The sequence below is a fragment of the Pteropus medius genome, unplaced genomic scaffold (genome assembly GCF_902729225.1).
Source record: "Pteropus medius unplaced genomic scaffold, Ma_sr-lr_union100, whole genome shotgun sequence".
NCBI lineage: Eukaryota > Metazoa > Chordata > Mammalia > Chiroptera > Pteropodidae > Pteropus > Pteropus medius.
This window is the reverse complement of record NW_024343578.1, coordinates 720,031-744,923: the sequence shown is the minus strand read 5'-3', so window position 1 is coordinate 744,923 and position 24,893 is coordinate 720,031. Positions and strand designations below refer to the sequence as shown.

At 34.6% G+C, this 24,893-nt stretch overlaps 1 protein-coding gene across 18 annotated transcripts in view; it reads right to left on the bottom strand.

The window, feature by feature from the left end:
• ERC2 (ELKS/RAB6-interacting/CAST family member 2) overlaps nucleotides 1-24,893 on the bottom strand; it is a 907,956-nt gene that overhangs the window by 468,319 nt on the left and 414,744 nt on the right. For all 18 annotated transcript variants that reach the window (XM_039867403.1, XM_039867394.1, XM_039867401.1 and 15 more), the window contains exons 8-10: nucleotides 12,691-12,828; nucleotides 6,955-7,095; nucleotides 4,006-4,146 (exon numbers count right to left, since the gene is read on the bottom strand). In XM_039867403.1, the coding sequence (XP_039723337.1) occupies nucleotides 4,006-4,146; nucleotides 6,955-7,095; nucleotides 12,691-12,828 (420 nt within the window). The remainder of the gene's footprint in view (nucleotides 1-4,005; nucleotides 4,147-6,954; nucleotides 7,096-12,690; nucleotides 12,829-24,893) is intronic.

The following is a 24,893-nucleotide window of genomic DNA, read 5'->3' as shown; positions in this document are numbered from 1 at the left end:
AACAGCATTAGCTCAACAATCCAGTGCATTTGCACAGACGAACTGGTCGTTAAAAAAGAAGAAATTTCAGTTTCTAAACATTCCACAGTGAAAGTGAGAGGCTCTAGGGAAATAGAAATGTTGACTTTGGCTCCTAGAAAAGAATAGCTGGAATAAGAAATTTAAGGTTTGTGTTACTTTCTCTTTCTCAAGTTAAATAACCCATGAAATAAAGAAAGCTGTCCACTTTTGATGATACATGAAGTGCCGGCCTCTAGCAATGAATCAGAAGAAGTACTTTTGGCCAAGCTTACAATTTATTACCTGAACTTCAAAGATGGTAATAATAAAAGATTAATTAAATCTTATCATTGAATTTATAGCTCCTCTTTAATATTAACACAAGCCTGAATTTTCTATTCAGTCTAACTTTAGAAAAACATAGATCAGCAAACAGCAGGTTAGCAATAGCAAAGTATCAGTGACCAAGACATTACAGGATTAACAGTAAATGGGAGTACAACTTTAAGTCAGCAGGAAGAATAAAGGGAACCAAAACACAGTATTATCCATTGCCCATTACCAGTTTCTACTCTTAGTTCATTAATTAATAAAAGATCTAGTTTTTAGTGACTATCCTATTATGTCCCAAGTGCTTAAGAATCTGTAAAGTTCTGTCTATTTGTGTAGATTTAAATTTTTGTTCATTTAAATTACTAAATATTATTTTAAATAGCACTGTCAAGTTTTATTTCTTAAATATCTGCATCATCAATTTGGGGCTAAACATCAAGGTATAGAAAGTTAAATATTGTAGGAAATTTTATTTTGCTTTAAGCTAAGAACTGTGCCTTTGAAGAGCCTGAATTTTTGTGTTTCTTCAGCTTTAATGAAGTAAATGGTAATTTTACCATGGTTAAAAATAAACCCCCTCCTCAAAGATAACATTAATTGGAAAATTACCAAATAGTACAAATCATAACATTTTAAATTACTGTTGTTTTTCAATTGATTTCTAGTCATATAAGGCAAATTTACTTCTACATATTAAATACCAAATACTCTTCTGAAAGATAAAATAATCCATACATCACAAATCAGGTTCTTCTCAACTCCTAGGTGTCTATTTAAGATTAATGAATGCACTAATTTATAAAGCACACTCTTAACTAGTAGTTATGCATTATTTGCTTACTACTATTTTATCAGCCTATCAGTAAAGATTTTCTCACATGTGAACATTTAATTGCATTGCTTTTAAGAGGTGGGATGGAATGTGTAAGAAATAGTTCCTTTTCTGCCTATAACCATTTTTCATCGCAAAGTATTTGGAAATGTTTTAAATTAACACAGTACAGTAAAGGGTTAAAAGCAACTATGTATATGAATCTTTTCCTCAAATTTTTATTTTAAAATTCACCTTACCAATTTCAAATTTTTATTTTAAAATTCACCCTACCAATGTTTATAAGACAAAAAACACGTTTAAATCACCATTTGGATTCCATTGTCATTGGCAGACAAGGTTTCTGTTTAGCTAAACACATCTACATTGTGTAGATTTTATGGCAAAAATACCTGGACGCTCACAAATCGAGCAAAATTCCTTTGGGAATTCATGGTTTATTTACGACATAATAAAACTATTATGTTTTCAGCTTTCATTTAGTAACCCTTTATATTTTATTCACAAGTCACATACCCTTTTATTTAAAAGGAGGCCCAGACACTCCTTAAGCTTTTATAGCTGCTTATTTTTCCATGAGTAAATGATGTGTTTATATGTATATTCACATACTGTTGGCTTATATTTTCAAATATTTCACGTAGATCTCAATTCTTTTTAAGGTGATGGGTACTTGAGGTTTTACGGAACTATTTATTAGTAGAAATTAAAGACTACTAGAAAAAGTATTTTAAACTTTTGAATTTAGTTGATGCTAAGGAGCCAAAAATAACAAAATAGCATCTGTATGTTAGGTATGAAAATATTTAAATTATAATTACCTTATTAAATCTCACTGTACTATGCGTTTAGGAGATAGTATAAGCAAGGGTCATTTATATACTTAGCAATAAGTTATCGTTTCATAAATTGAATAGGTCCTTTATAGCAAGACAACCATATTTGTTATTTTAATCCTAGCAATGTATTGGAATATTAAAATGTTATCAGTAATAATGCTAAAATGTTCACAGAATTTGGTCTGTGAATTTCAGTACATGGTGTTTACCTGTGAGTTAAAGCTAACCATATGCTCTAAGTGTTCTTGGGCGAATCATGGCTATGTTGAAAGAAACTAAATTGAATTGCATAGATATTGATTTGTTAAATTAGGCAAGTCATATACATGGAAAATATAAGCATCAATACGTGCACCTCTTCCTTTTAATTACTAGAGGATTTAAAATTCCATAGATGGCTTACACTAAAAGGGAGGGTATCTAGTATGTATCTGCAGAAATAATACACAGAGTGCTTTCATCTCCGCAATGGCTCCTCAGAGTTAATGAAAGGAACTCTTCATGCCCAGGTCTATTGGAGGTCCTCCTTCCTCAGGACTCAGCACACTACAATGCAGCTAAGATAGTACAAAGGACCACCACAGGGAGCCAATGAAGTTCTCTCTTTTCACAGTTATCGTAGAGCCTGACTTATGATAATAAAACTGTTCATTAAATAAAAAGTATGTTTCATAAGTTTGTTTCTTGAAATGTGTGTGCATGTATAACATGTTGCAGAATACATATGTGTCAAGAATGTATATTGTATATTCAATGCAGAAATGGCCAAATCGGTCTCCATTTAAACACGTTCAAATGGGCAATTTAAAGTCTTCTATTTATTGTTCAAGATTTTGCTTAACTAGATCTTACTTGGAAAAAAGTGAGATGTTGAGTGGATTAGGAAATAGATTTTGCTATATAGAGATTTTCTTGCAAAGGGATTTGATCTGTATATTTATCTTTTTCTGTATTGGTAAGGAGACTTTTTTAGTGTAAAATTTCTCATGACAATTTCCTAAAATTCCATGGTAAAATAAACACAGTATAATCACATTTCAGTTATATATTGCATCATACAAAATAGTATATTAAATTTAAGATATCCAGAATAATTTCTCCAGATACATGATGCTTTCACATCCCTATCAGCTATGTCATATATTTTCATAACTTTAGCAACTAAATCCCTATTCCAATGTGCTATGAATTCTACATAGTCAAGTTTTATTAAATGCTGTTTCATTTTTTAGATTTTTATCATCTCCTTTGAATAAGTTTATAAGTTGTCAAAGGGAAACAAAATGCTTAAACTCATAATGCTATGAGTTTTATGTGAACAATGAATGCAGACATACCAAACAACACAGGGAAAAAGTCAAAGGAATGATGCATGACTGGAAATGTACTCCACAAAAATGTCCAGTTCAGAGAAAACATGTTAATTATGCAACGTAAAGATCCTGCATTCTTTTCCAAAGCCTTCTACATAAAACAAGCTTTCTTACATAGTAAGGCCATTTTTGGTCAAATATAAATAGTCATCCCACAGATATTCTAGGGACTTGACTATTTTGGTGAACTTCTAGAAATTTCATGTTGTCAGGTAAACTTTGCAAAGTTTCAATAGAAAAATTGATCTATTTCTGAAAGTAGCGCAAGTTTATCAATGTATAATGGGGCCCCTGGAGTCTTTGGTTTGTTGCAAATATTTCCATTTACCTCTTTTGATAGTTGAGATTTGCCCAGAGAGTAACGGCTGGGTTTTATAATATTTTTCACTTCCATTACTATTTTCATGTATTTTTGAAGTTTTTTTCCAGACAGGAAACCTAAGATAATTCTTCAGATTCACAGATTTGATGCAGACTTCTTAGAAATAAAGTTAAGAGTGTTTAATTAATTCTTTTGTCAGTAGATAGCAAAAGATAAGGGGTTTGTTTCTTCTGAAAAATGTTTCTTCCTTTCCCATTTTATAAATTCATTGTAAAATAAGCATGTTTTTTCTTAAGCTTCACTTACCTTTTTTAACTGTGCTTCCAATTTGCTACATTCTTCTTTCTTTTGTTCGATGGCTATTTCTAGAGATTTTAATTTAGAGTCCCTTTTCAGCCCTGCTGAGGCTAATGAAGATGCATGTTCCTTGAGGTCAATTAAACTAGACTGAAAGGAAAAAAGTACTAGTAAGTAAAACACTGTAATTTCTACTAGCAATGTCTTCAATTTGAATACATTAATTCTACACATAGCAATAAAGTGTGCATTAGACAGAAAAGGTAAATATAGTCTTACTAAGGTAACAATAGTCGGCTCTGGCCAGGAAATTAAAGTTGGCCAGCTTACAGAACAGAGCTGGATCTAATTGCAATAGAATCAAATGTGACTAAATGGTGTGGTCAGTAAATGCATGTTTCATGTCTCAAAGTCATGCTAATGATGTAAGTCCCGAGGTGGTCTTTACATGTCAGGGTAAAACAGACATCCTGAACCTTCCATTTACATTTATTGCTGTCAGGTCACGCAGACTCTAAGACAAATATGAAGGAAAATACTGACTTTAATGCTTTCCCACCCTCCCTCTCAGAACAAATCCTATTAAGTTTTTATCAAATTTTATTTCTTTAACAGAAAAATGTCCAACGGTTTTTCAAACATCTTCTGTATCATCAAAGATAAAATGATTTAAAAATTTAGAGTAGATTTTATGTTCTAGTCCTTTGTAAATTCAGATTCAGCAGATGTAATGACTCTCCCCAACTCAGACATGGGGTTACCTAAATTGTTCCATTCATCAATCATACTCAGAAACTAAGAGCTTCCCTGTATAGTTCAAAAACCAAAGAAATAAATACTTGCATATATCATTTTTCAGGTCATGAAACTGAAGCCCTCATGAACTGAGTATCTTCTCCAATGTTCCCAAATTAAAAAGGGAGATTACAGGTCTCAAACCCAGGCCTCCAACTCAAATATCAATACTCTTTATCATATCAGTCCCACAGAAATAATAAAAGGCTTTATAATTCAGGCATTTTGTCATGGTGAAGATTACTAACACCCATCTAAGTTATAAGCTCCTTGCTGACAATTACATGTTGTTTTCTTTATAACTTTTAATATTGCTGGGTGTAATAGCTTTATGTGTTAACTTGGCTAGGCTACAGTCCCCAGTTATTAAATCAAATGCTAATCTGAGTGATGCTGTGAAAGTATTTTGCAGATGTGACTAACATTTATAATCAGTTAACGTTACATAAAGGATACAATTCTTCGTAATAGGGTGGGCCTAATCCTATCAATTGAAAGTCCTTAAGAGTAAAACTGAGGTTGCCCTGAGAATGAAGAAATTCCACCTGTGGACTGCAGCGTCACCTACCGTGTGAGAGTTTCTAGCCTGCCTTTCTTAATGGCCTGCTCTATGAATTTCGGACTTGCCTAGCCAGCCCCCCTAACTATGTAAGCCAATTCCTTGCAATAAATTTCTTAATATGGTTAAATTTCTTAATACAGTTCTGTTTTTCTGGTAGAAACTTAACTGACAAGCTCAGCCCAGTGGCAGGCACATTATTATACAGGAACAATAAATGTTTGCTGAAATGCCTGTCTGAAATTCATACAATGTAGGCATTATTTACAAAATTATTTCCATTTAAAGCTTATGCTCCACCATATCACCAAAATCTCTTTTCAATTAGAAGTGTGTGTGTGTATTTTTTTAAGTTGTAAACCCATGAATAACACTTGCAATCGGTGAAGAATGCTGCAAATGAGGTCAAAGCTTCCGTGCCTTCTGTCACATATCAGCTACAGTAATTACAGATCCTCCAAGTTGAATTTAGCAGTGAAATAGTAAGAAGAGGATTTACATTCTTTATTTTCATATCAAAGAACTAATCTCTCTAAAAACTTAAATTTTAAGCTTAAATTTTAGGTAGTATAAATTTTGCTTGGGTTTCTCGAAACTCCAATTACTTATCAATTCTTCCCTTCTTTGATTCCTGATTTAGATAGTACTTTGATTTACATAGAATTATCAAAACCCAATGGTTGAAGTAATACTTTGGAGCTGGGAAATGTGCAAATATGCCTAGCAGGGTGAAAGGATCTGTAATAGCCCTAAGGAGATGAACATTTCCTACAGACAAAATAAAATGAAGAAACCAATGGTGAACAATGACACATACATCAGAGTTTTGGAGATTAAATAAAATAATGTACATTGCTGCTTCTCAAATCTCTTCACCAAAGTATCCCTAAGTAAACTAAAGGGGTTAGAGGTATCCCTCAGAGTTTGGGGATATAGCCCAAAGCAACCTCTCCATAAACCCCTCAAGCAAGAAATTTCTTTAAAATATATTGTTTTACTATAAAAATGTGAAATCTGTCTTCTGTTTCCATGTTTGCGCTAGCATTAAAATATTGTTTTAAATTATTTACCATAATGTGAAAATGATTTCCTAGAAGAGTAGCCATAGTTAACCTATATCTTTGCATCCAGCATAGTACCATATCTCTTAACCTGGGGGTATCAAGTGATCCATTTGAGAAGTACAGATGAATGTAAAGCACTCAGCACAAGCATTAGCATGTAAAAGGCCTTCGATAAAGTGGAGGTGTTATTATCATTATCATCAATGCTATTGTTGTTATCTCAAATGAAGACTCATGGGACAATGAAAAAAACATAGAATCCTCTAAGCTCCACAAATATGGTAAAACATCAAAAGGAATTTCAAGGAGCTACATTGTACACAGTTAGTAGAGCAGAGAAGATATGCAGAGCATCACCCATGAAAGAAGTTATAGTAAATACTTTCTCCTTTGAATTCAGAAAGCTTTATGAAGGGACGGTAACAATGTTTCCCAAGGCCTCATACAGTCCCTCGAACTAAGTCTCTAGTGTCTTGAGGCTACCACGAATATGGTTTTATGAGTTCTAACAACATGGTTCATTTGTTTTTCCAGACTCACCTCTTTTTCAGTCAGTTCCGCTTGTAAAGCGTTGACCTTCTCTTTCAGGTCTTTGTTCTCTTTTCGGAAAGATTCTATCTCTTCTAGTCTTTCTCGATCATCTCTCTCCCGTTGTTCTTTCAAACGCTCAATTATTCTTTCCTGTGAGGCAATTGTCAGAAAAGAAGAGGTGAGAACCCATCAGTATATGTGCCACAGCATGCTACAAAAAGAAATGAGGCAGTAAATGTAAAAAATTCTCTACAGAATCAACACACTCAACATATTCAAAACTAGAATTGTGAAGAGAATGTAACAGACCAATATAGCTTTTGGCTTGTTAATAAAAGTTAGCAACATAGAGTCGCAAGGGACCTTAATGTTCAAGTTCTGAGATTGTTATTGGTTCATGGTGATACCTAGAAAATTTCAAGAGCAATTCCCAAAGAGGGAGGTTCAGCCACCTCCCTCTAAGACTCTAAGCTTGCCAAAGCCTTGTACAGGCAAGGGAAAGAAGCAGAAACAACCTCCAGGCTCCACCCTCTTTGCCTAGCTTTCCCATTTGATGTCCAAGAACTTTCTTTGGTTTCTGAAGAGTCATCTAGGACTAGAAAGGGAACTGAAGTGAGGCCTAGGTCCTCCAGGACTTAGGGCTAATTCACAGTGAGAACCTGAAACAAAATAAAGAATAAGGTCATTGCAAAAGTGATTTTCTGATGTGTCTAGAGATGTTTTTTTACTTCCAGACTTTTTCAATGGCTTCTTGGCAATCTGTAGAAACACCAAAACACTTTAAATTTGAGCAAAGTTCACATAGCAGCTTTCCTTTATTGAGAGCTTACTATGTGTTAGGCACTATGATGTGCCCTACGTATCTAGTCCTCATCAGAGCTTTGAGGTCCGAACCACTGGGAACAGTGTAGAGGTGAGGAAACCCAGGCTCAGAGAGGATAGCTGACTCATCCAAGGTCACCCAGATAAAAAACAGAAGGCCCACCCTAGCCTTCAGGGCTCTCAGTCTTAGCTAAGCCCATGAGACCACATTGCCACAAACATATTCCTGGAGCATTCAAGGAGATGTGAGGACCCGTCTACCCTTGACTTTCATACTGAAATGAAAACATGACTCTGGTATACATGTTTCCAAAATGGTGGAATCTTCCTGATACCAAAATAAGAACCTTTTGTTTTTAAGGAAAATTTCATTTGAAAAAAGTTTGAGTTAGATTTCAAAAATTTGTTACAAATTACCCAAAATATATATCTGAAGTTTCCTTTTGACTCTAACTTTGGAGCGTATGTTGAATTCTTTCTACGCTCTCCACCAAAGGACCCTCTTCTCTCTGGCAGGATGGTCTTCTCACTCACCCCCTGCCCCCCCCACCTCCCCCCCACTCTTCAGGAAATTTGCCCTGTCCTGCATCAAAATGAATCTATTAATTAATTGCCTATAATTGTTTCTTCTTGATTCCAGTTACAGTTCTATTTTATTTTGTCTGTGACATTGGTGAGTGGATGATTTTGTGATCTACAAAAGAAGGAAACAGCTTCAGTGAATAGTAAGTCTCTCAAGGGCTTTTAATAATTTCAGCAACTGAGCCCTCACTGCCTTTTGCCTACATTTATTTCAAAAGCCTCACAACTGGTCACCCGGCTACCGGGCCCTCTCCATCTCATCACTTCTACCACATGGCTGCTGGAGTGACATTTTTAAAGCCTCAAACTGACCATGTCACCTATTTGGAAACTTTCCCAGGAGTCACTCTGGCTGGATCATGTGACATTTATTCCCACTCAGCACCCTTCACACGGTTTACTGCATGCCCATCCTCCCAGCCTAGCTTTTCAAAGAGCAGCACTCAAATCCAAAGGGATAGGCAGACTGTCTGGCATACAACAGGCAATTAAAAAGGCTGATGGAAGGAATAAGAACTCAAATTAGGGATCATCTTGTCTTCAAAGGAAGGGAAATAAAATTAAGTATGTGTGTTAACATCCAGAAGGTGTCAGAGTCACTTGGACAGTAGGTTGATTTGCTCTAACCACTTGTACTATTGACTGGGCATCGATGACAAAAAAAATCAGCAAGCACTATAATGTTTTTAAGTGTTATTGATGATTCAATACTCCAAAATATTTCTCCGTCAATCACAAAACTAATTTAACTGTCAGCCGCACAGGGCCAGATGTCAAAAACATGTGTTAAAAAGCCCTAATATGCCATGATCTACTTGATTAACAGCTAACTTGCAGAAATTCCAACAATGTGTTCTTGTTTTAGTCTTATTTGCATTGGCAAGTGTTCCTTGTGCACTCATCTGGCTCTGCACAGGTCTAATCTATTTGTGCTTTATCACTGGGTGGGAACTGAATTACAGTGGCCTCTAGCTCTGCTATCTGGCTTTCTCAACTGCTTATCTGCTATGTGGCTATAGCAAGGCTTGGGAGACCAGCTTCATAAATACCATGGGGTCTGTCTCTTGAGCTTCTGTGTGTCAGTCCTAGAACTAAGTCATACTCAATCTTGCTAAGCAGCATTATTTTTTGCGCACTCCGGATATCTGAATAAATTCTTGGAAATCAGAAGGAATAACATTCTCTGGGATATAATAATCCAAGTGGAATGGTAAATAGTGCCTAATGAGATCTATTCAATGGCCAAAAGACAGCAAATAATTAAGTGTTGTTATGAATTCATGATATTTAATTAATCATTTTATTTTTTGCACTATGTCTTGTTCTAAAGGATCTATTCAATTATATGTCAATAAAAATAGAACTTTTGAGAGAAAGGCCATTAAGGAGATGGTGATATCAAACGCACGATGAAAAGAAGGTTTGAGTTTTAGTACTATTCTATCACCTGTGACCTGAGAGGCCTTTGGATAATCCAAGGTAGGCAACAAAGTCCTAACCAAGGGCCAACTTAGACAGAGTACAAGTAACTTCCTGAAATGCTGGGTTGAGAAGTTAGCTTGTGCCATGGTTGATTAATGATGCTCCCCAGGGCTCGGAAATGGAGAATTGTGCTGCACATGTCCCAGATTTTCATTTCTGGGCAAGTCATTTCACCTCACTGAGCCCTTCTCCCATCTTTAAAATAAAAGAGCATAAATTTAGTGTTTCTTAAAGTGTGGTCTTCTGGGTATGCTTGTTAAAAATCACAAGTTCATTGGCCCCACAGCAACTGAATCAAAATCATTAGAAAATGGAACCTAGGAAACTATATTTTAAGAAGCTCCCTAAATAAGATTTTTTGGATGCACAGAGAAATTTGATACCCACTGAAATAAATACTTAAGTCTACTATTCTTTGTCCCATGGTAGAGAACTTTGCCATTTCCTACCTGACATTTTTGTCTGTGCTTCTCAAACACACTAGAATTGTGATGATGGCACCTTTTGAAAATTCCCTCTAAGTAAATTGCTCTGTTTGCTTGTATTCTTTATTACTGTGAGAGGCAACAAAAATCAGATGCAGATAGGGTCGGAAACTAACAGCTCACAGGTCAAAGCTGGCCCACAGAGCTATCTTGTTTAGCTTAAGCATCATAATTTTTAAAAATATAAACTTGAATGTTCTGAGATAAGTCAAGGATTCTTCAGCTCACCATAGTTGCCAACAGTCTCTACTACATCACAACAAACCCAATTCCCTCATTTGTGTTCCCTGCCAGGCCCTTTGTAGCATCTAAGTTCTCTACTCTTCATCTATGGCCCAATTCAGATTTCGTGTGCCTGAGACTGCAGATCAGCGAATGGAACAATTACTGTAAAGGAGAAAAGAGAATGGAACTTAGAGGTTAGCTAATTTAAATGTGCATTTTGAAAATAAGTTACTGAAAGACACTGACAGAATAGGCTTGCCCCACTTATTGCAATTATCAAGTAGTAGAGACAGTTTGAGGGAGCCAGACTCCCACAGGCCTCAGCTTTCCTCCCCAGTCACCCCCTCAGTCTCAAAGGAAGTGCTTAAATAAAGGGAGTAGTTTCAGATTTGGGAATTCTTTGGGACTTAAACTAGAATAAATCAAATCTTAATATGGCCAGGGAAAAGAAGTGATAAAATCCTGCCAAGAATATTTGACATGGAAAGTTATATGACATATGTTTACTTCTGGAGATTTGGAGGGAAAAAAATGAAGATACAAATAAGCTGACATCCTACCACGCAAAAACTGCAAAAGGGATACATATTCATTAAAGTTTTTAAACCAACAATCCCCTCATTCAAATTTTACAAACAAAATAACTGCACAGAGCTTAGATAATACATTCTTAAAAACTGAAAAAAGAATATCTTTCCCTGAAAAATCAACATATTTACTTTTACAAGTCTTCAAATAAAATCTTATAATTTAATCCTAAAGTTAGAATCTTATAAGTTTTAATAGGAACATAAAGACTATCTAGTCATAGAATATGACTTTTTCTCCTATATTTTTAGTATAGATCAGTGGTTCTCAGACTAGAGTGTACACCAAAATGACCTGGGGAGCTTGCTAAAGTACAGATTGCCAGGCCCTAATCAAGGTTCTGATTCAATAGATATAGATGAGCTCTAATAATTTAGACTTTCAACAAGCACCTCCTGGTCCCTCTGAAGTAAAAGTCAAAGAAGACTTCTTTAAGATACACTGGTTTGGGGAATCTGGAGGCCATTTCATCTAATGCTCCTATTTTGCAAATAGAAAATTTAATGCCCTGAGAGTTACTTAACCTCTGAAGTCACATGCATTTTACTTATTTATTTATTGTCTGTCTCTCCTTCACCCTCATTAAAATCTAGAGCCAGGATTTTCACTCATTCTCTCCTCCACTGCATCTCTAGTGCTCACGCAATAGCTGTCATACAGTGGGGGCTCACTCAATCAATATCCACTGAGTAATCCCTCATGTAGGTATTGTCCTAACACACATAAATAACACACAAATATGGGTGTTTTGTTTGGGCGTGGAGTCTGGCAGAGATCAATTAATCACATAAAAATAGATAAAAGCACAATTAAGATTGTGACATAAGCTCTAGGAAATTCATAGTATTCATGAGAACATAATAGAGGATTTTACCTAGGCGGCTTCTCTGAGGAAATGATTAATAAAAGAATAATAATAACAACACCTATAACTTATTTACCAATTTTTCTAAACACGTTCCATGTATTAATGCATGTTCTCCAATTACAATCCACTGAGGTAGGAACTATTATTATCCCTTTACAAATGAAGAAACTGAGGAAGTGAAAGGTTGAGTAACTTGTCCAAAGTAGCAAATGTCAACCTAGGATGTGAACTCAGGCAGTCTGGCTCCAATGCCCACATTCTTAACTACTGTGAAGGAAGAAAGGAGAGGGAGTGGGGGAGAATAAGAGGGAGAAAGGGAATAGTGGGGGTTGGGGAAAGGAAGAGGAGTAAGGCAGGCAGAGAGGCAGTTGTTCAGGAAAGAGCCAGATCAGATAAAAGGATGGACCCAATGGGCCAGGTTAAGGATTCCACTTTTTATCATCCTAAGAACGACAAGCAAGTGAAGGTTTTTAAGCAGGGCCAAGGGTGATGTGATCAGGTTTGCATTTCCAAAAGACACTCTTTTCAGTGTGCGAGTCTACTGAAGAGGGCTAGCATGGGAGTGGGTCCAGCTGGGATTGGGGGTAGTGTGAGTGCATGGAGAAAAGCAGGCCCATTTAAATGTATTTGGACCATCTCCTCCCAACCATGTTTCCTTAAATCCTGATACCTCGCTTCATAGTCCAAGCTCACCTTCTCTGACAAAGCCTCCTCGAGCGTCGCCAGGGCAGTATCTGTATTACTGGAATCTGTCTGCAGGGACTTCACTCTGTCTTTCAGATTGGTCAGTTGTTTGTCTTTATCCCTAAGTTGTTCTTGCAAATTTTCAATCTGAAAATAAAGATCACCATATTTAATGCATGTTTTATTACATATCCAAAGCCAAGATTCCTGAAGTGGATTTGTTAAAAAAAAGAAAAGGTTATGAGATTATGGAATTGTCAGTATTACAAGGTTACACTTTGACTTAGAAACAATGCTGTTTTGATGAGGGCTTCTTTCTTCCATGTATTTAAATGGTGATACAGATGAGCAGTATATCTCTCTCCATAAAAATACAAGCCCTTCAGACATGTAAACTCTGTTATTTCTATTTCTATCCCTTTCACCAGCCCTTTAAGTCTAAATCCATAGACCTCATTGTGGTACAATGAATCCGAGAAACACATATGCCAGATTTATTCACTCAGTGAACAGAATGGGTACCCATTCTGCATCAAGACCATATCAGTATATGGCAGAACCTATGTAGTCATTCACTCGCTCCTTCATTCCGTATTAAATTTTGTGATATGCCAAATGTTGTCAAGTGGTTGTTTCAAAGTAACCACATGAAAAGCCAAGTAGGTTATCACCAGTAGACTGTTAATGGGAAGAACTTGTGATATAAATCAAATGTAACAAGTACTAAACACTCCATTTGGCAACTAAGTCATGTGTTGGCAACCTACCAGCCACTTTTATCCACTATCTGCAGCCTGAAATAAACACACCAAAAAGCCGATTATAACGCCTGCCCAGAAGCAGCAGCCAGGACCTTCTAGTGGGCATTGCGTACATTATCATTCATGTTTTTATTCTCTGCTTTCAAACCACGTATTTCTTATCTAAGGATTAAAAGAAAGCTCCACTGTACAAACAATTTATTCATATTAACGGTTTTAAAATGACAAGGAAAAATAGCAGTACAACTCTAAGATAAGTCCATTCAAAATATTTGTATTCTGCACCCAGGCTTTCTCAGGAAATCATTCCAAATGCATGTTTCATAGTGTGTGACTCAAACAAATTTTTGGACTACTTGATTCATTTAGAATGAATCTGGAATGGTAATACAAATAATGATTGTAGTAGCAGCAATAATGAGCGGGAGGAGAGGGTGACAGCAGAGGTGGCAGCAGCAGCAGCATCAAAGTAGCTCTGAATACAAAGACAATAAAGCTGCAGACCCTCAATGTGCAGGATGCAGGACTTGGCTAATTCTTCCAATGGTTACAATGGAGGTAGGTGAACAATGATACACTTTTTATCCTTCCATTCTTCCTTCCTTTTGCCAATGTGTCTTTTTAATAACACATATTTTCTGCCTTGAGACACACATTCTGGAAATAGGTTATAGGTCAAATAATTAAACTTTTTCATCAAAACTCAGTGCATTCCTACACAGCTACCACTGTGACAATTCACTATCTTTTCATGGAGAACACAGGAACTCAAAAGGCATAATCATCTGCAGTCAGAACAAAGCTTTCCTCCATTCCAGACAAGTGTTCATAGAGTTACACAACACCATAAGCAAATATATGAGTGAGCAAGAATATAGATGGTTACATGCCAAAATCATACTTATATAGAAGAAGCAAGCAACTGAGATGACTAACTCTTCATACAGAATGTGCTATTGTTTTGAGTACACCCACACAGGCAGATACACTTGTGTATACATATGTGTAAATCCACAGTGGTTCTAAGCAAACTGATTAGATACACCTTGACAACCTGGAAGACAGTGCCCTGGACAGGGAAGAGGGAACTTTCTCTCAGGGCATCAGCCCTGGGGCAATGGCAGACCAGATTTTAAGGAACTTTGGGCACTGGAAATCAAGGCTAAAGAAGACTTACTATGAGCCTGTGTAAGTAAACTAGGGCCTCCCCGCAAATAACCAAGAAGACTAAGGAGGTTAACGGTTAGAGGACCTACCAGTAGGTAGGTGCTAAGAGCTGAAGAAATGTGGGCTGGTGAGGCCTGGAGACATAACAAGTGACATAACTATTTATCCTACATCTAAGAACCCAGCAGAAGATCCGATGTATCGCAGGCAAGACTAACAAATCTGGAATTGAAGACACATTTATAAAGCAAGGAATGAACCACTTTAAAAAATGTTACAAAGATCTTCAAGAATGATTCTTAATAAAGAAACACAGGTACAGAACAGTATGAGAAATACAGTCTCTTATGTAAATAAAAAAAGAAACCTATAAGTAGAGACATACATGTAGCTACTGAAATTTTAAAATTTCTGGAAAAGAAACAAGAATTTTTTTACAGTGTTTAACTTTGGGAGAAAGGATCAGGGTGCAGAAGGTAGATGGAAGCTTCTGTTTTTTCATTTTTATACATTTCTGTAGTTTTCAGCTTGAATTTTCTAACCATGTGGGTTTTATTAATTTTTAACACCAAGCAGGATTATCTGACTGGTGAAATTATGGGTCGTTTTTAATTCATATTTATATATAAAAATAATAAATATTAAATAATAAGTAAATAGTAATTAAATATCATAAATTCCTACTTAAAAATAAATTGTCCAAGTTACTAACAATTAAAGATTATTAGTACATTTAAACCATTATGCAAATATTTCAAATCATGTTTGCATATAAGTGCCACTAAATGGAAATAGCAGAATGCAAAGGGGAACAAAAGCGGAATGTAAAATAACATAATTTTGTTAAAAAAATTCTTACTTTGAATGAAAATATATATAAAAGGAATTCACTAAAATGTTCTTTGGCAATGATGTGACTAATGATTTTACTTTTCTTCTTCATACTTTCCTGCATCTGCCAACTTGTTTTCCTTGAACATAATAAACAGAAGGCTGCAGAACCAGAATCAAGAAAAATAGCCTAGAATGTTGCCCAAAGTTTTGATGCAAATGCTGGTATAGATACTGTTGCTCCGACTGCTGAATACCAGAAACTGAGGCTTACAGCACAAACCGAGCTGTAACTGACCATTGGACATCACCACTAGCCCTGCAGTTGTGCAGCCCCATGGCCCTGACTTTGTAGTCACTGCAGCAGAGAGTCCCTCACATTCCCAACATCCTAACAACTCTGGGGCAAATACACCTAATGAGCAAAACTAAGGTAAGGTACACAGCCTAAATGCAAAAGAAACTGAGAAACCAAGTGTTGATATTTCACTTTCCAGCATGAGAGGTTCTTCATAAGCTCAGAAGAAAATTCAGAGTATATAGCCAAAAAAATAAAAGATCCATATCCACAACACCTAGAGAGAGCCCTGGTGTTAACTTTTGAACCATCAAACTACACTATCTTGGAGCAATTAGTCTGTTGAGATGTTTTTGAACTCATCTATCACATGTGGCCAAAACCATAGAGTGATCATAAAGAGTAGGACCACATATTGCTACACAACACATTGGAAATTTAAAAATGAAATAGGTTGCTTAAGAAACACAAATTTATAGGCCTGCTAATCTCTCAACATGTCAGAAATACCTTTTCCTTTTTTATTGTGGTAAAATACACATAACACAAAATTTGCCATCTTAACCATTTTCAAATATATTTTAGTAGAATCAAATACCTTCATGTTGTGCAACCATCACCACCATCCATCTCCCTGTGTCTGCATTTAGTTCCATGCAATTGTATCACATGTGTAGAGTCAAGTAACCACTACCAAAGTTAAAATACAGAACAATTCCATCGCTACAAAGATCTTTGTGCTGAGCTTTCATAACTGTGCCCACTTATCTCCTGCCTCTTATCCCTGTCCCTAACCCCTGGCAAATGAGAATCTATTCTTCATTTCTTTAATTTTGTCATTCGACAAATGTTACAGAAATATAATCATATAATATATAGCCCTTGGGATTGGCTTTTTTTCACTCATGATTCTCTGGACATCCATCTGAGTTATGTTTACTAAAAATTTGTTCCTTTTCATTGCTAAGTAGTATTCCATGATATAAATATACCAGCTTAAACATTTAACTATTAAAGGATATTGGGTTGTTTCCAGTTTTTAGCTATTACATGTAGGCTACTATAAATATTCATGCACAAGTTTTTCCATGAACATAAGTCATTTCTCTGGGATAAGTGCTACCAGAGAGGATAGTTACCAGGTCATACAGGATTTGAGCAATTTTAGTTGTATAAGGAACTACCAAACTGTTTTCCAGAGTGGCTATACCATTTTACATTCCCACCTACAATGTATAAATGATCTGGTTTCCCTACATTTCCACCAACTTTGTGTTGTCACTATTTTTTTTTAGTAATTCTAATAGAGTTGTAGTGACATCTCATTGTGGTTTTATTTTGTACTTCCTTATTGGCTAATCATTTCGAGCATGTGTTAATATTTGCCAACTGTTCATCCTCATCAGTAAATGTTTGTACATATCTTTTGCCCATTTTCTAAATGGATTGTTTTGTTTTTGTTTTTACTACTGACTTTTGCCAGTTCTTTATATATTTCAGATACTTTGTCATATATGTGACTTAAAGTCATTTTCTGTATTATTTTATAGTCTGTTTTATATGTCTTCTCATGCTTCAGATAGGATCTTTCACAGCAAAGTCCAATTTATCATCTTTTCCTTCTATAGATCATACATTTGATGTCAATTTTATGAACTCATTATTAAGCCCTAGATACTGAACATTTGTCCTATAGTTTTTCTAACAAATTTATAGTTATCTATTTTACATTTAAGTTAACAATCTACTTTGAGTTCATTTATATAAGGTGTAAGGCTTAGGCCAATGTTCATTTTTGTTGCCTATGGATGTCCAATTGACTCAGTACTTTGTCAAAAAGGTTATCCTTCCTTCATTGAAATATTTTTGAACCTTAGTAAAATATCAGGCATAACTGTGTGGGTGTATTTCTGGATTCTCTGTTTTGTTCTATTGATCTGTTTCTGTCTCTCTAATATTGCACTGTCTTAATTATAGTAGATATATAGCAAGGGTTAATATGAGTAGAATGATATTTCTCACCTTATTCTTTCTTTCTTTCCCCCACCCCCTACACCACCACAAGACTGTTTTAGTCTAGGGCTAGGGCTTGTGCCTTTCTATAAAAATTTTATAATAAGCTTGTCTAAGTCAAAAAAAAAAAAAAAACCTGATGAAATTTTGATAGAAATTTCATTAAACATAGTCAGTTTTTGGAAAATTGACATCTTTACTTTGTTGAGTCTTCCAAACCATGAATACAGTACATATTGCAATTTGTTTAGATCTTTTCCGGTTTCTTTCATTAACATTTGATAAATTTCAACACAAAAATTCTGCACATTTTGGTAAATTCATATCTAAATAATTCGTTTTCTTTTGCAGTATTATAATTGGTATTGTTTTTAATTTTAGCCTCTAGATATGCATTGTTAGTATATAAAAACGTAATTAATTTTTGTGGGTTGAGCTTGTAACCTGAGACTTTACTGAAATAACATTAGTTCTAAGAGGGTTTTTTTCCTTTTTAATGATACTTTGGCATTTTCTATATAGACAATCATGTCATCTGCAATGAAGGAGAGAACTTTGGTGTACTATGTTACATAAAATTAATCAGAGTAGACATCCTTGCCGTTGTCTTGAATTTAGGGAAAAGATATTTAGTCTTAATGATGAAAGGCTATGTGTTTTTGTAGGTATCTTATCAAAATGAGGTGGTTCTCTATTCCTAACTTGCTACAAGTTTTTATCATGACTGGGAGTCATGATAAAATGCTTTTTCTATGTTAATTAATATGGTCAAATATTTTTTCTTTAGCCTGTTCACATGATAGATTACAATGATTAATTTTTGAATGCTGAACCAGCCTTGCATACCTGGGATAAATCCTACTTGGTCATAGTATATTATTCTTTTTATAAACGTTTTGCATTTTATATTCTAATATTTGTTGAAGGGTTTTATAACCAAGTTCATAGGAGATAGTGGTCAAAGTTTTTTGGGTTTTATATGTTTTTTTTTTTTTCACTTTTTGCTTTTATCTTTTTTTTTGCATTGTCTTTTTTGTTTTGAGTATCAAGGTAAGAGTGTCCTCATGAATTAGTTGGACAATATTCCTTCTTCCCTTTTCAGTATAAGATTGAGTAAAATTAGTGTTAATTTTCTAACTATTTGGTAATATTCTCCAGTAAAGCTATTTGGGCCTAGATAGTTCTTTTTCATGAACTTTAAAATTAAAAATTCATTTCACTTGATAGTTACAAAATTATTCAGGTTATTTATTTCATCTTGGTTGGGTTTTAAAAGTTTGTGGTTTTTGAGAAACTCGTCCATTTCTACTAAGCTAGCAAATTTATTAATATAAAGTTGTTTGTAATATTTTCCTGTCAACTTTTAATACTACGGAATCATAAGAATACCTTATTTAATTTCTGATATTGGTGTTTTATATCTTCTTTTTTATATTTGTCAGTGTAGCTGGAGGTTTATCAATTTTGCTGATTTTTTTCAAAAAAGCAGCTTTTAATTATATTATTTAATTAAATTAAATGTGTTGTTTTGTTTTCAATTTTATTGATTTCTACTCTTTTTATTATTTCTTTCTTAATACTTCCCTCTGATTTTATTTTGTTCTTTTTTGTTCTATGGAGGTAAGAACTTTTTAAAATTTTTTTATTTTTCAATTACAGTTGACATACAATATTATATTAGTTTCAGATGTACAACGTAGTGATTAGACATGTATATAACTTATGAAGTGATTACTCTGATAAATCTGGTACCCCTTTGACACCATACAGTTACTACAATATTACTGACTATGTCCCTTATGATAAACTTTACATCCCCATGAATAGTTTGTAACTAACAAATTATACTTCTTAATCCTTTCTCCTTTTTAATCCATCCTGCCAAGTCCCCTCCCATCCAGCAGTTATCAAAATGGTGTCTGTATCTGTGAGTTTGTTTCTGTTTTGTCTGTTCATTTTGTTTTTCACATTACACATATAAGCAAAATCATATGGTATTTGTCTTGCTTTGACTTATTTCATTCACCACAATATCTTCTAGGTCCATCCATGTTGTTTCAGATGGCAAGATTTCATTCTTTTTTATTCCACTGTATATATGTACCACTTCTCCTTTATCCATTCATCTATTGATGGACACTTAGGTTGTTTCCATATCTTGGCTATTATAAATAATGCTGCAATGAACATATGGATGCGCATGTCTTTTTGAATTAGTGTTTTTGGATTCTTTAGATAAATACCCATAAATGGGATTACTGGGTCCTTCTTTGTCTTAAAGTTTAGTTTGTCTGATATAAGTATTGTTACCCCAGCTTTTTCTGTTCATTTCCATTTTCATTAAATATCTTTTTCTATCCCTTTAATTTAGTCTGTGTGTATCTTTTGATCAGAAGTGAGTTTCTTGTAGGCAGCATATGTAAGGGTCTTCTTTTTTTAATCCATTGAGCCACCCTATCTTTTGATTGAAGTATTCAATCCATTTACATTTAAAGTAATGTTGATAGACATGTAGTTATTGCCATTTTATTATTCACATTTTTTTGTCTTTTCTTCTTCTTTTTAAAGAAGTCTTTCTACCATTTCTTGTAATACTGGTTTGGTGGTAATGAACTTCTTTAGCTTTTTCTTGTCTGGGAAGTTCTTTTGATTCTAAATGATAACTTTGCTGGGTAACCTTAGTTGGAAGTCCTTTGAATATTTCATGCCAATCCCTTCTGGCTTGCAAAGTTTCTGTTCAGAAATCAGCTGACAGTTTTATGGAGTTCCCTTATAGGTAACGGCTTTTCTCTTGCTGTTTATAAGAGTCTTTGCCTTTAACCTTTGGCATTTTAATTATGATGTGTCTTGCTGTGGGCCTCCTTGGCTTTATCTTGTTTGGGACACTCTGTGCTTCCTGGGCTTGTATGTCTATTTCCTTCAACAGGTTAGAAAAGTTTTCTGTCATTATTTCTTCAAATAGGTTTTCAATTCTTTGCTCTCTCTTTTCTCCTTCTGATATTCTTATGATATAAATGTTGGTATGCTACATGTTGTCCCGGAGGCCCCTTAAAGTAGTTTTTCATTTTTTGAAATTCTTTTTTCTTTTTGCTGTCCTGATTGGGTGTTTTCTGCTACTCATCTTCCGAATCACTGATTCGGTTCATCTAATCTACTGTTGATTCCCTCTAATGTATTCATTTTGGTTACTATTTTCTTCATTTCTGATTGGTTCTTTGTTCATTTGTTTCCTTTCTCCATTTTTATGTGTCCTATCTCTTTACTGAAGTTATCACTAAGGTCACTAAACATCCTTACAAACAGTATTTTGGACTCTGCAGGTGGCTTTCCAGTTTTCCCAGCACCATTTATTGACGAAGCTTTCCTTTCTCCACTGTATGTTTTGGCTTTCTTGTCAAAAATTATTTGCCCATGTAAATATGGGTTTACTTCTGGACTCTCGATTCTGTTCCACTGGTCTGTGTGTCTGTTCTGCTGCCAATACCATGCTGTTTTGATTATTGTTGCTTTGTAGTATAATTTGAAGTCAGGCAGAGTGATGCCTCCAGCCTTGTTCTTTTTTCTCAGGATGGCTTTGGCAATTCGGGATCTTTTTGCTTCCATACAAATCTCAAGATTTTTTCTTCCATTTCTTTAAAAAATGGCAATGAGGTTTAGATGGGGATTGCATTAAATGTGTATAATGCTTTAGGTAATAAGGTCATTTTAACTATATTGATTCTTCCAATCCAAGAACATGGAATATCTTTCCATTTCTTTGTATCTTCTTCACTCTTTTAATAGAGTCTTGTAGTTTTCATTATATAGTTCCTTCATATGTTTCATTAAATTTATTCCTAGGTATTTTATTCTTTTTGTTGCAAAAGGAATTATTTTTTCCACTTCTTTTGCTGACACTTCATTAGTAGAGTATAGAAACGCTATGGATTTTTGAATGTTGATTTTGTATCCAGAAACTTTACTGTGTTTGCTTATTGATTCTAGTAGTGTTCTTGTAAAGTCTTTAGGGTTTTCTATATAGAGAATCATGTCATCCTCAAATAGGGACAGTTTGATTTCTTCGTTCCCTATTTGGATGCCTTTTATATCTTTCTCTTGCCTGATTGCACTTGCTAAGATTTCCAATGTTATATTGAATAACAGTGGCGATAGTGAACAGCCTTGCCTTGTTCCTGATCTTAGAAGGAAGATTTTTCATTTTTCACCACTAAGTATAATGTTGGCTGAGGGTTTGTCATATATGGCCTTTATTATGTTAAGGTACTTTCCTTCTATATCAATTTTGTTAAGTGTTTTGATCATAAATGGATGCTGTATCTTGTCAAAGGCTTTTTCTGCATCTATTGTTATGATCATATGATTCTTATTTTTTAATTTGTTTATGTGGTATATCACATTAATCAATTTGTGTATGTTGAAGTATCCCTGTGCCCCTGGGATGAAGCCACTTGATCATGGTGTATAATTTTTCCAATATGCTGCTGTATTCAGTTTGCTAATATCTTATTTAGGATTTCTGCATCTGTGTTCATGAGAGATATTGGTCTGTAGTTTTCTTTTTTTGTGTTATTCTTACCAGATTTTGGTATCAGAGTAATATTGGCCTCATAAAATGAGTTGGGAAGTATTGCCTCCTCTTTGATTTTTTGGAAGAGTTTGAGAAGAATAGGTATTAAATCTTTGAATGTTTGGTAGAATTCACCAGTGAACCATCTGGTCCTGAACTTTTACTTTTTGGTAGGTTTTTGATGATTGTTTCAATTTCCATACTGCTGATCGGTCTATTTAGATTTTCCAGATATTCTTGATTCAGTCTAGGAAGGTTGTATTTTTCTAAGTACTGGTCCATTTCTTCTAGGTTATTAAATTTGGTGTTATATACTTTTTCATAGTATTTTTGTATGATCCTTTGTATTTCTGCAGTGTCTGTTGTAATTTCCCCTCTTTCATCCCTGATTTTGTTTGTGTCCTTAATGCTTTTTCTTTAGTGAGTCTAGCCAGTGGTTTGTCAATTTTATTAACCTTCTCAAAGAACCAGCTCTTTGTTGCATTTATTTTTTTCTATTGTTTTTGTTTGTTTGTTTCAATTTCATTTATTTCTGCTCTAATTTTGATTTCTTTCCTTCTGCTGACTTTAGGCTTCATTTGTTCTTCCTTTTCTAGTTTTTTAAGCATTGGGTTGTTTATTTGGGCTCGTTCCTGTTTTTGGAGATAGGCTTGTAATGACTGCTTTTGACCACTTTTGCCATGTCCCAAAAGTTTTGATATGTTGTACCATCATTATCATTCATTTCTATGTATCTCTTCATCTCTCTTTTTATTTCCTCCCTAACCAAGTTATTCTTCAGTAGCATGTTGTTTAATCTCTATGTATTTGTGGTTCTTCCAGATTTTTTTTTTTGCAGTTGGTCTCTAGTTTCAAAGCATTATAATCAGAGAATATGGTTGGTATGATTTCAGCCCTCTTATATTTGTTGAGGCTATCTCTGTGCCCCAATATATGGTTGATTCTTGAGAATGTTCCATGTGCACTAGAGAAGAATGGATAAGCAGCTGTTTTGGGATGGAAGGCTCTGTATATGTCAATTATGCCTAGTTGGTCTACTGTGTAATATCTGTATTTTAATTGGTATATTTTGTCTTGGTATATTGTGTTAGGTCTGCTATTTTATTATTATTCTTCTATTTATTTCCTCTTTTGCTCATTCCTCCATTTCTCTATTCTTGCCCTTCTGAGGTTTACTTGAAATATTTTTTGCATTCCATCTTCATTTACTTATACTATTTTTTGAGTATACGGTTTCCATATTTTCTTCACAATTGCTGTATGTAGTACAATTCACATATGCAGCATGTCACAACCTACTGATATAAATGTTTTACCGCTACAAATAGATTACTGAAATTGCACTTCCTTTAAGGTCCTTTTACCTTCCTCACTTTTTAAATACAGTTGTTTTATTTCCTCTACATACACTGAGCACAACATATATAGTTATGATTTTTGCTCGAGCCATCAAATATGATTTTTTAAAACATAAGGAGGAGGATGAAATATTATATTTACCCCTATTTTTTCCATTGTTCTCCCTTCTTTTCTGTAATCACAATCCTTCTTATGTTATCACTTCCTTTTCGTTTAGAGAACTTCTTTTAGTCATTCTTTCAGGGTGAATGTCCTCATGACAAATACGCTTGATTTCCCTTTGTCTGAATATGTTTATATTTCCCTCCTAATTCCTGAGGGATAGGTTTACCAGATAGAGAATTTGTGGCTGACAGGGTTTTTTTGTTTTTGTTTTTTTTTGTTTTTTTTTTCCTGCACTTGATAAATGTGTCAAATCTTTCCGACCTCTGTGGTTTCAGATGAGAAATCCACTGTCATTTGAATTGGTAGTCATTCTCCTATAAATATTGAATAGTTTCTTTCTGGTTGCTTTCAGATGTTTTTCTGTCCTGAATTTTTAGAGGTTCGATTATGATGTGTCTTGGCATACATTCCTTTGGGTTTATCTTAGTTAGTATTCACTTATCTTTTTGAATCTGTAGGTTTATGTTGTTTGCCAGTTTGGGAAGTTTACAGCCATCACTTCTTCAGATACTTTTTTAGCCCTGTATTTTTTATCTTCTCCTTCTGGAATTTTGATGATATGTTAGATATTTTGCTATTATCCCACAGGTCCCTAAGCTCTTTTCATTTATTTTCCCGTCTATTTTCCCTCTGTTGTTCAGATTAAGTCCTATCGATATGTCGTCGGTTCAATCAATTTATCTTCTGTCATTTGAGCTCTACTATTGAATTCTTCCAATGAGGTTCTACTATTTTCTCAAGGTAATTTGTAATTACTCATATCATTTTATGAAAATTGCTTTAAAATTTGTTAGATAACAAATGTATGATTCATCTTTGTGTAGGCATTAGTTGTCTTTTCTAATTCAAATTGTGATTCTTCTGGTTCTTGGTATGATGAGTATTTTCAGCTGTATCCCGGACATTTTATGTTAGAAGATTTGTTTTGTTTACTTTCCTATTTATATCTATACCTATTTTAGCAGGCAGTTGCCCTGTTGCAGTTCCATATGTGGGTTCTGACTGACCTCCCTGGCTTGCTGACATTGCTGCTAGGTGCAGAATAGCTAGC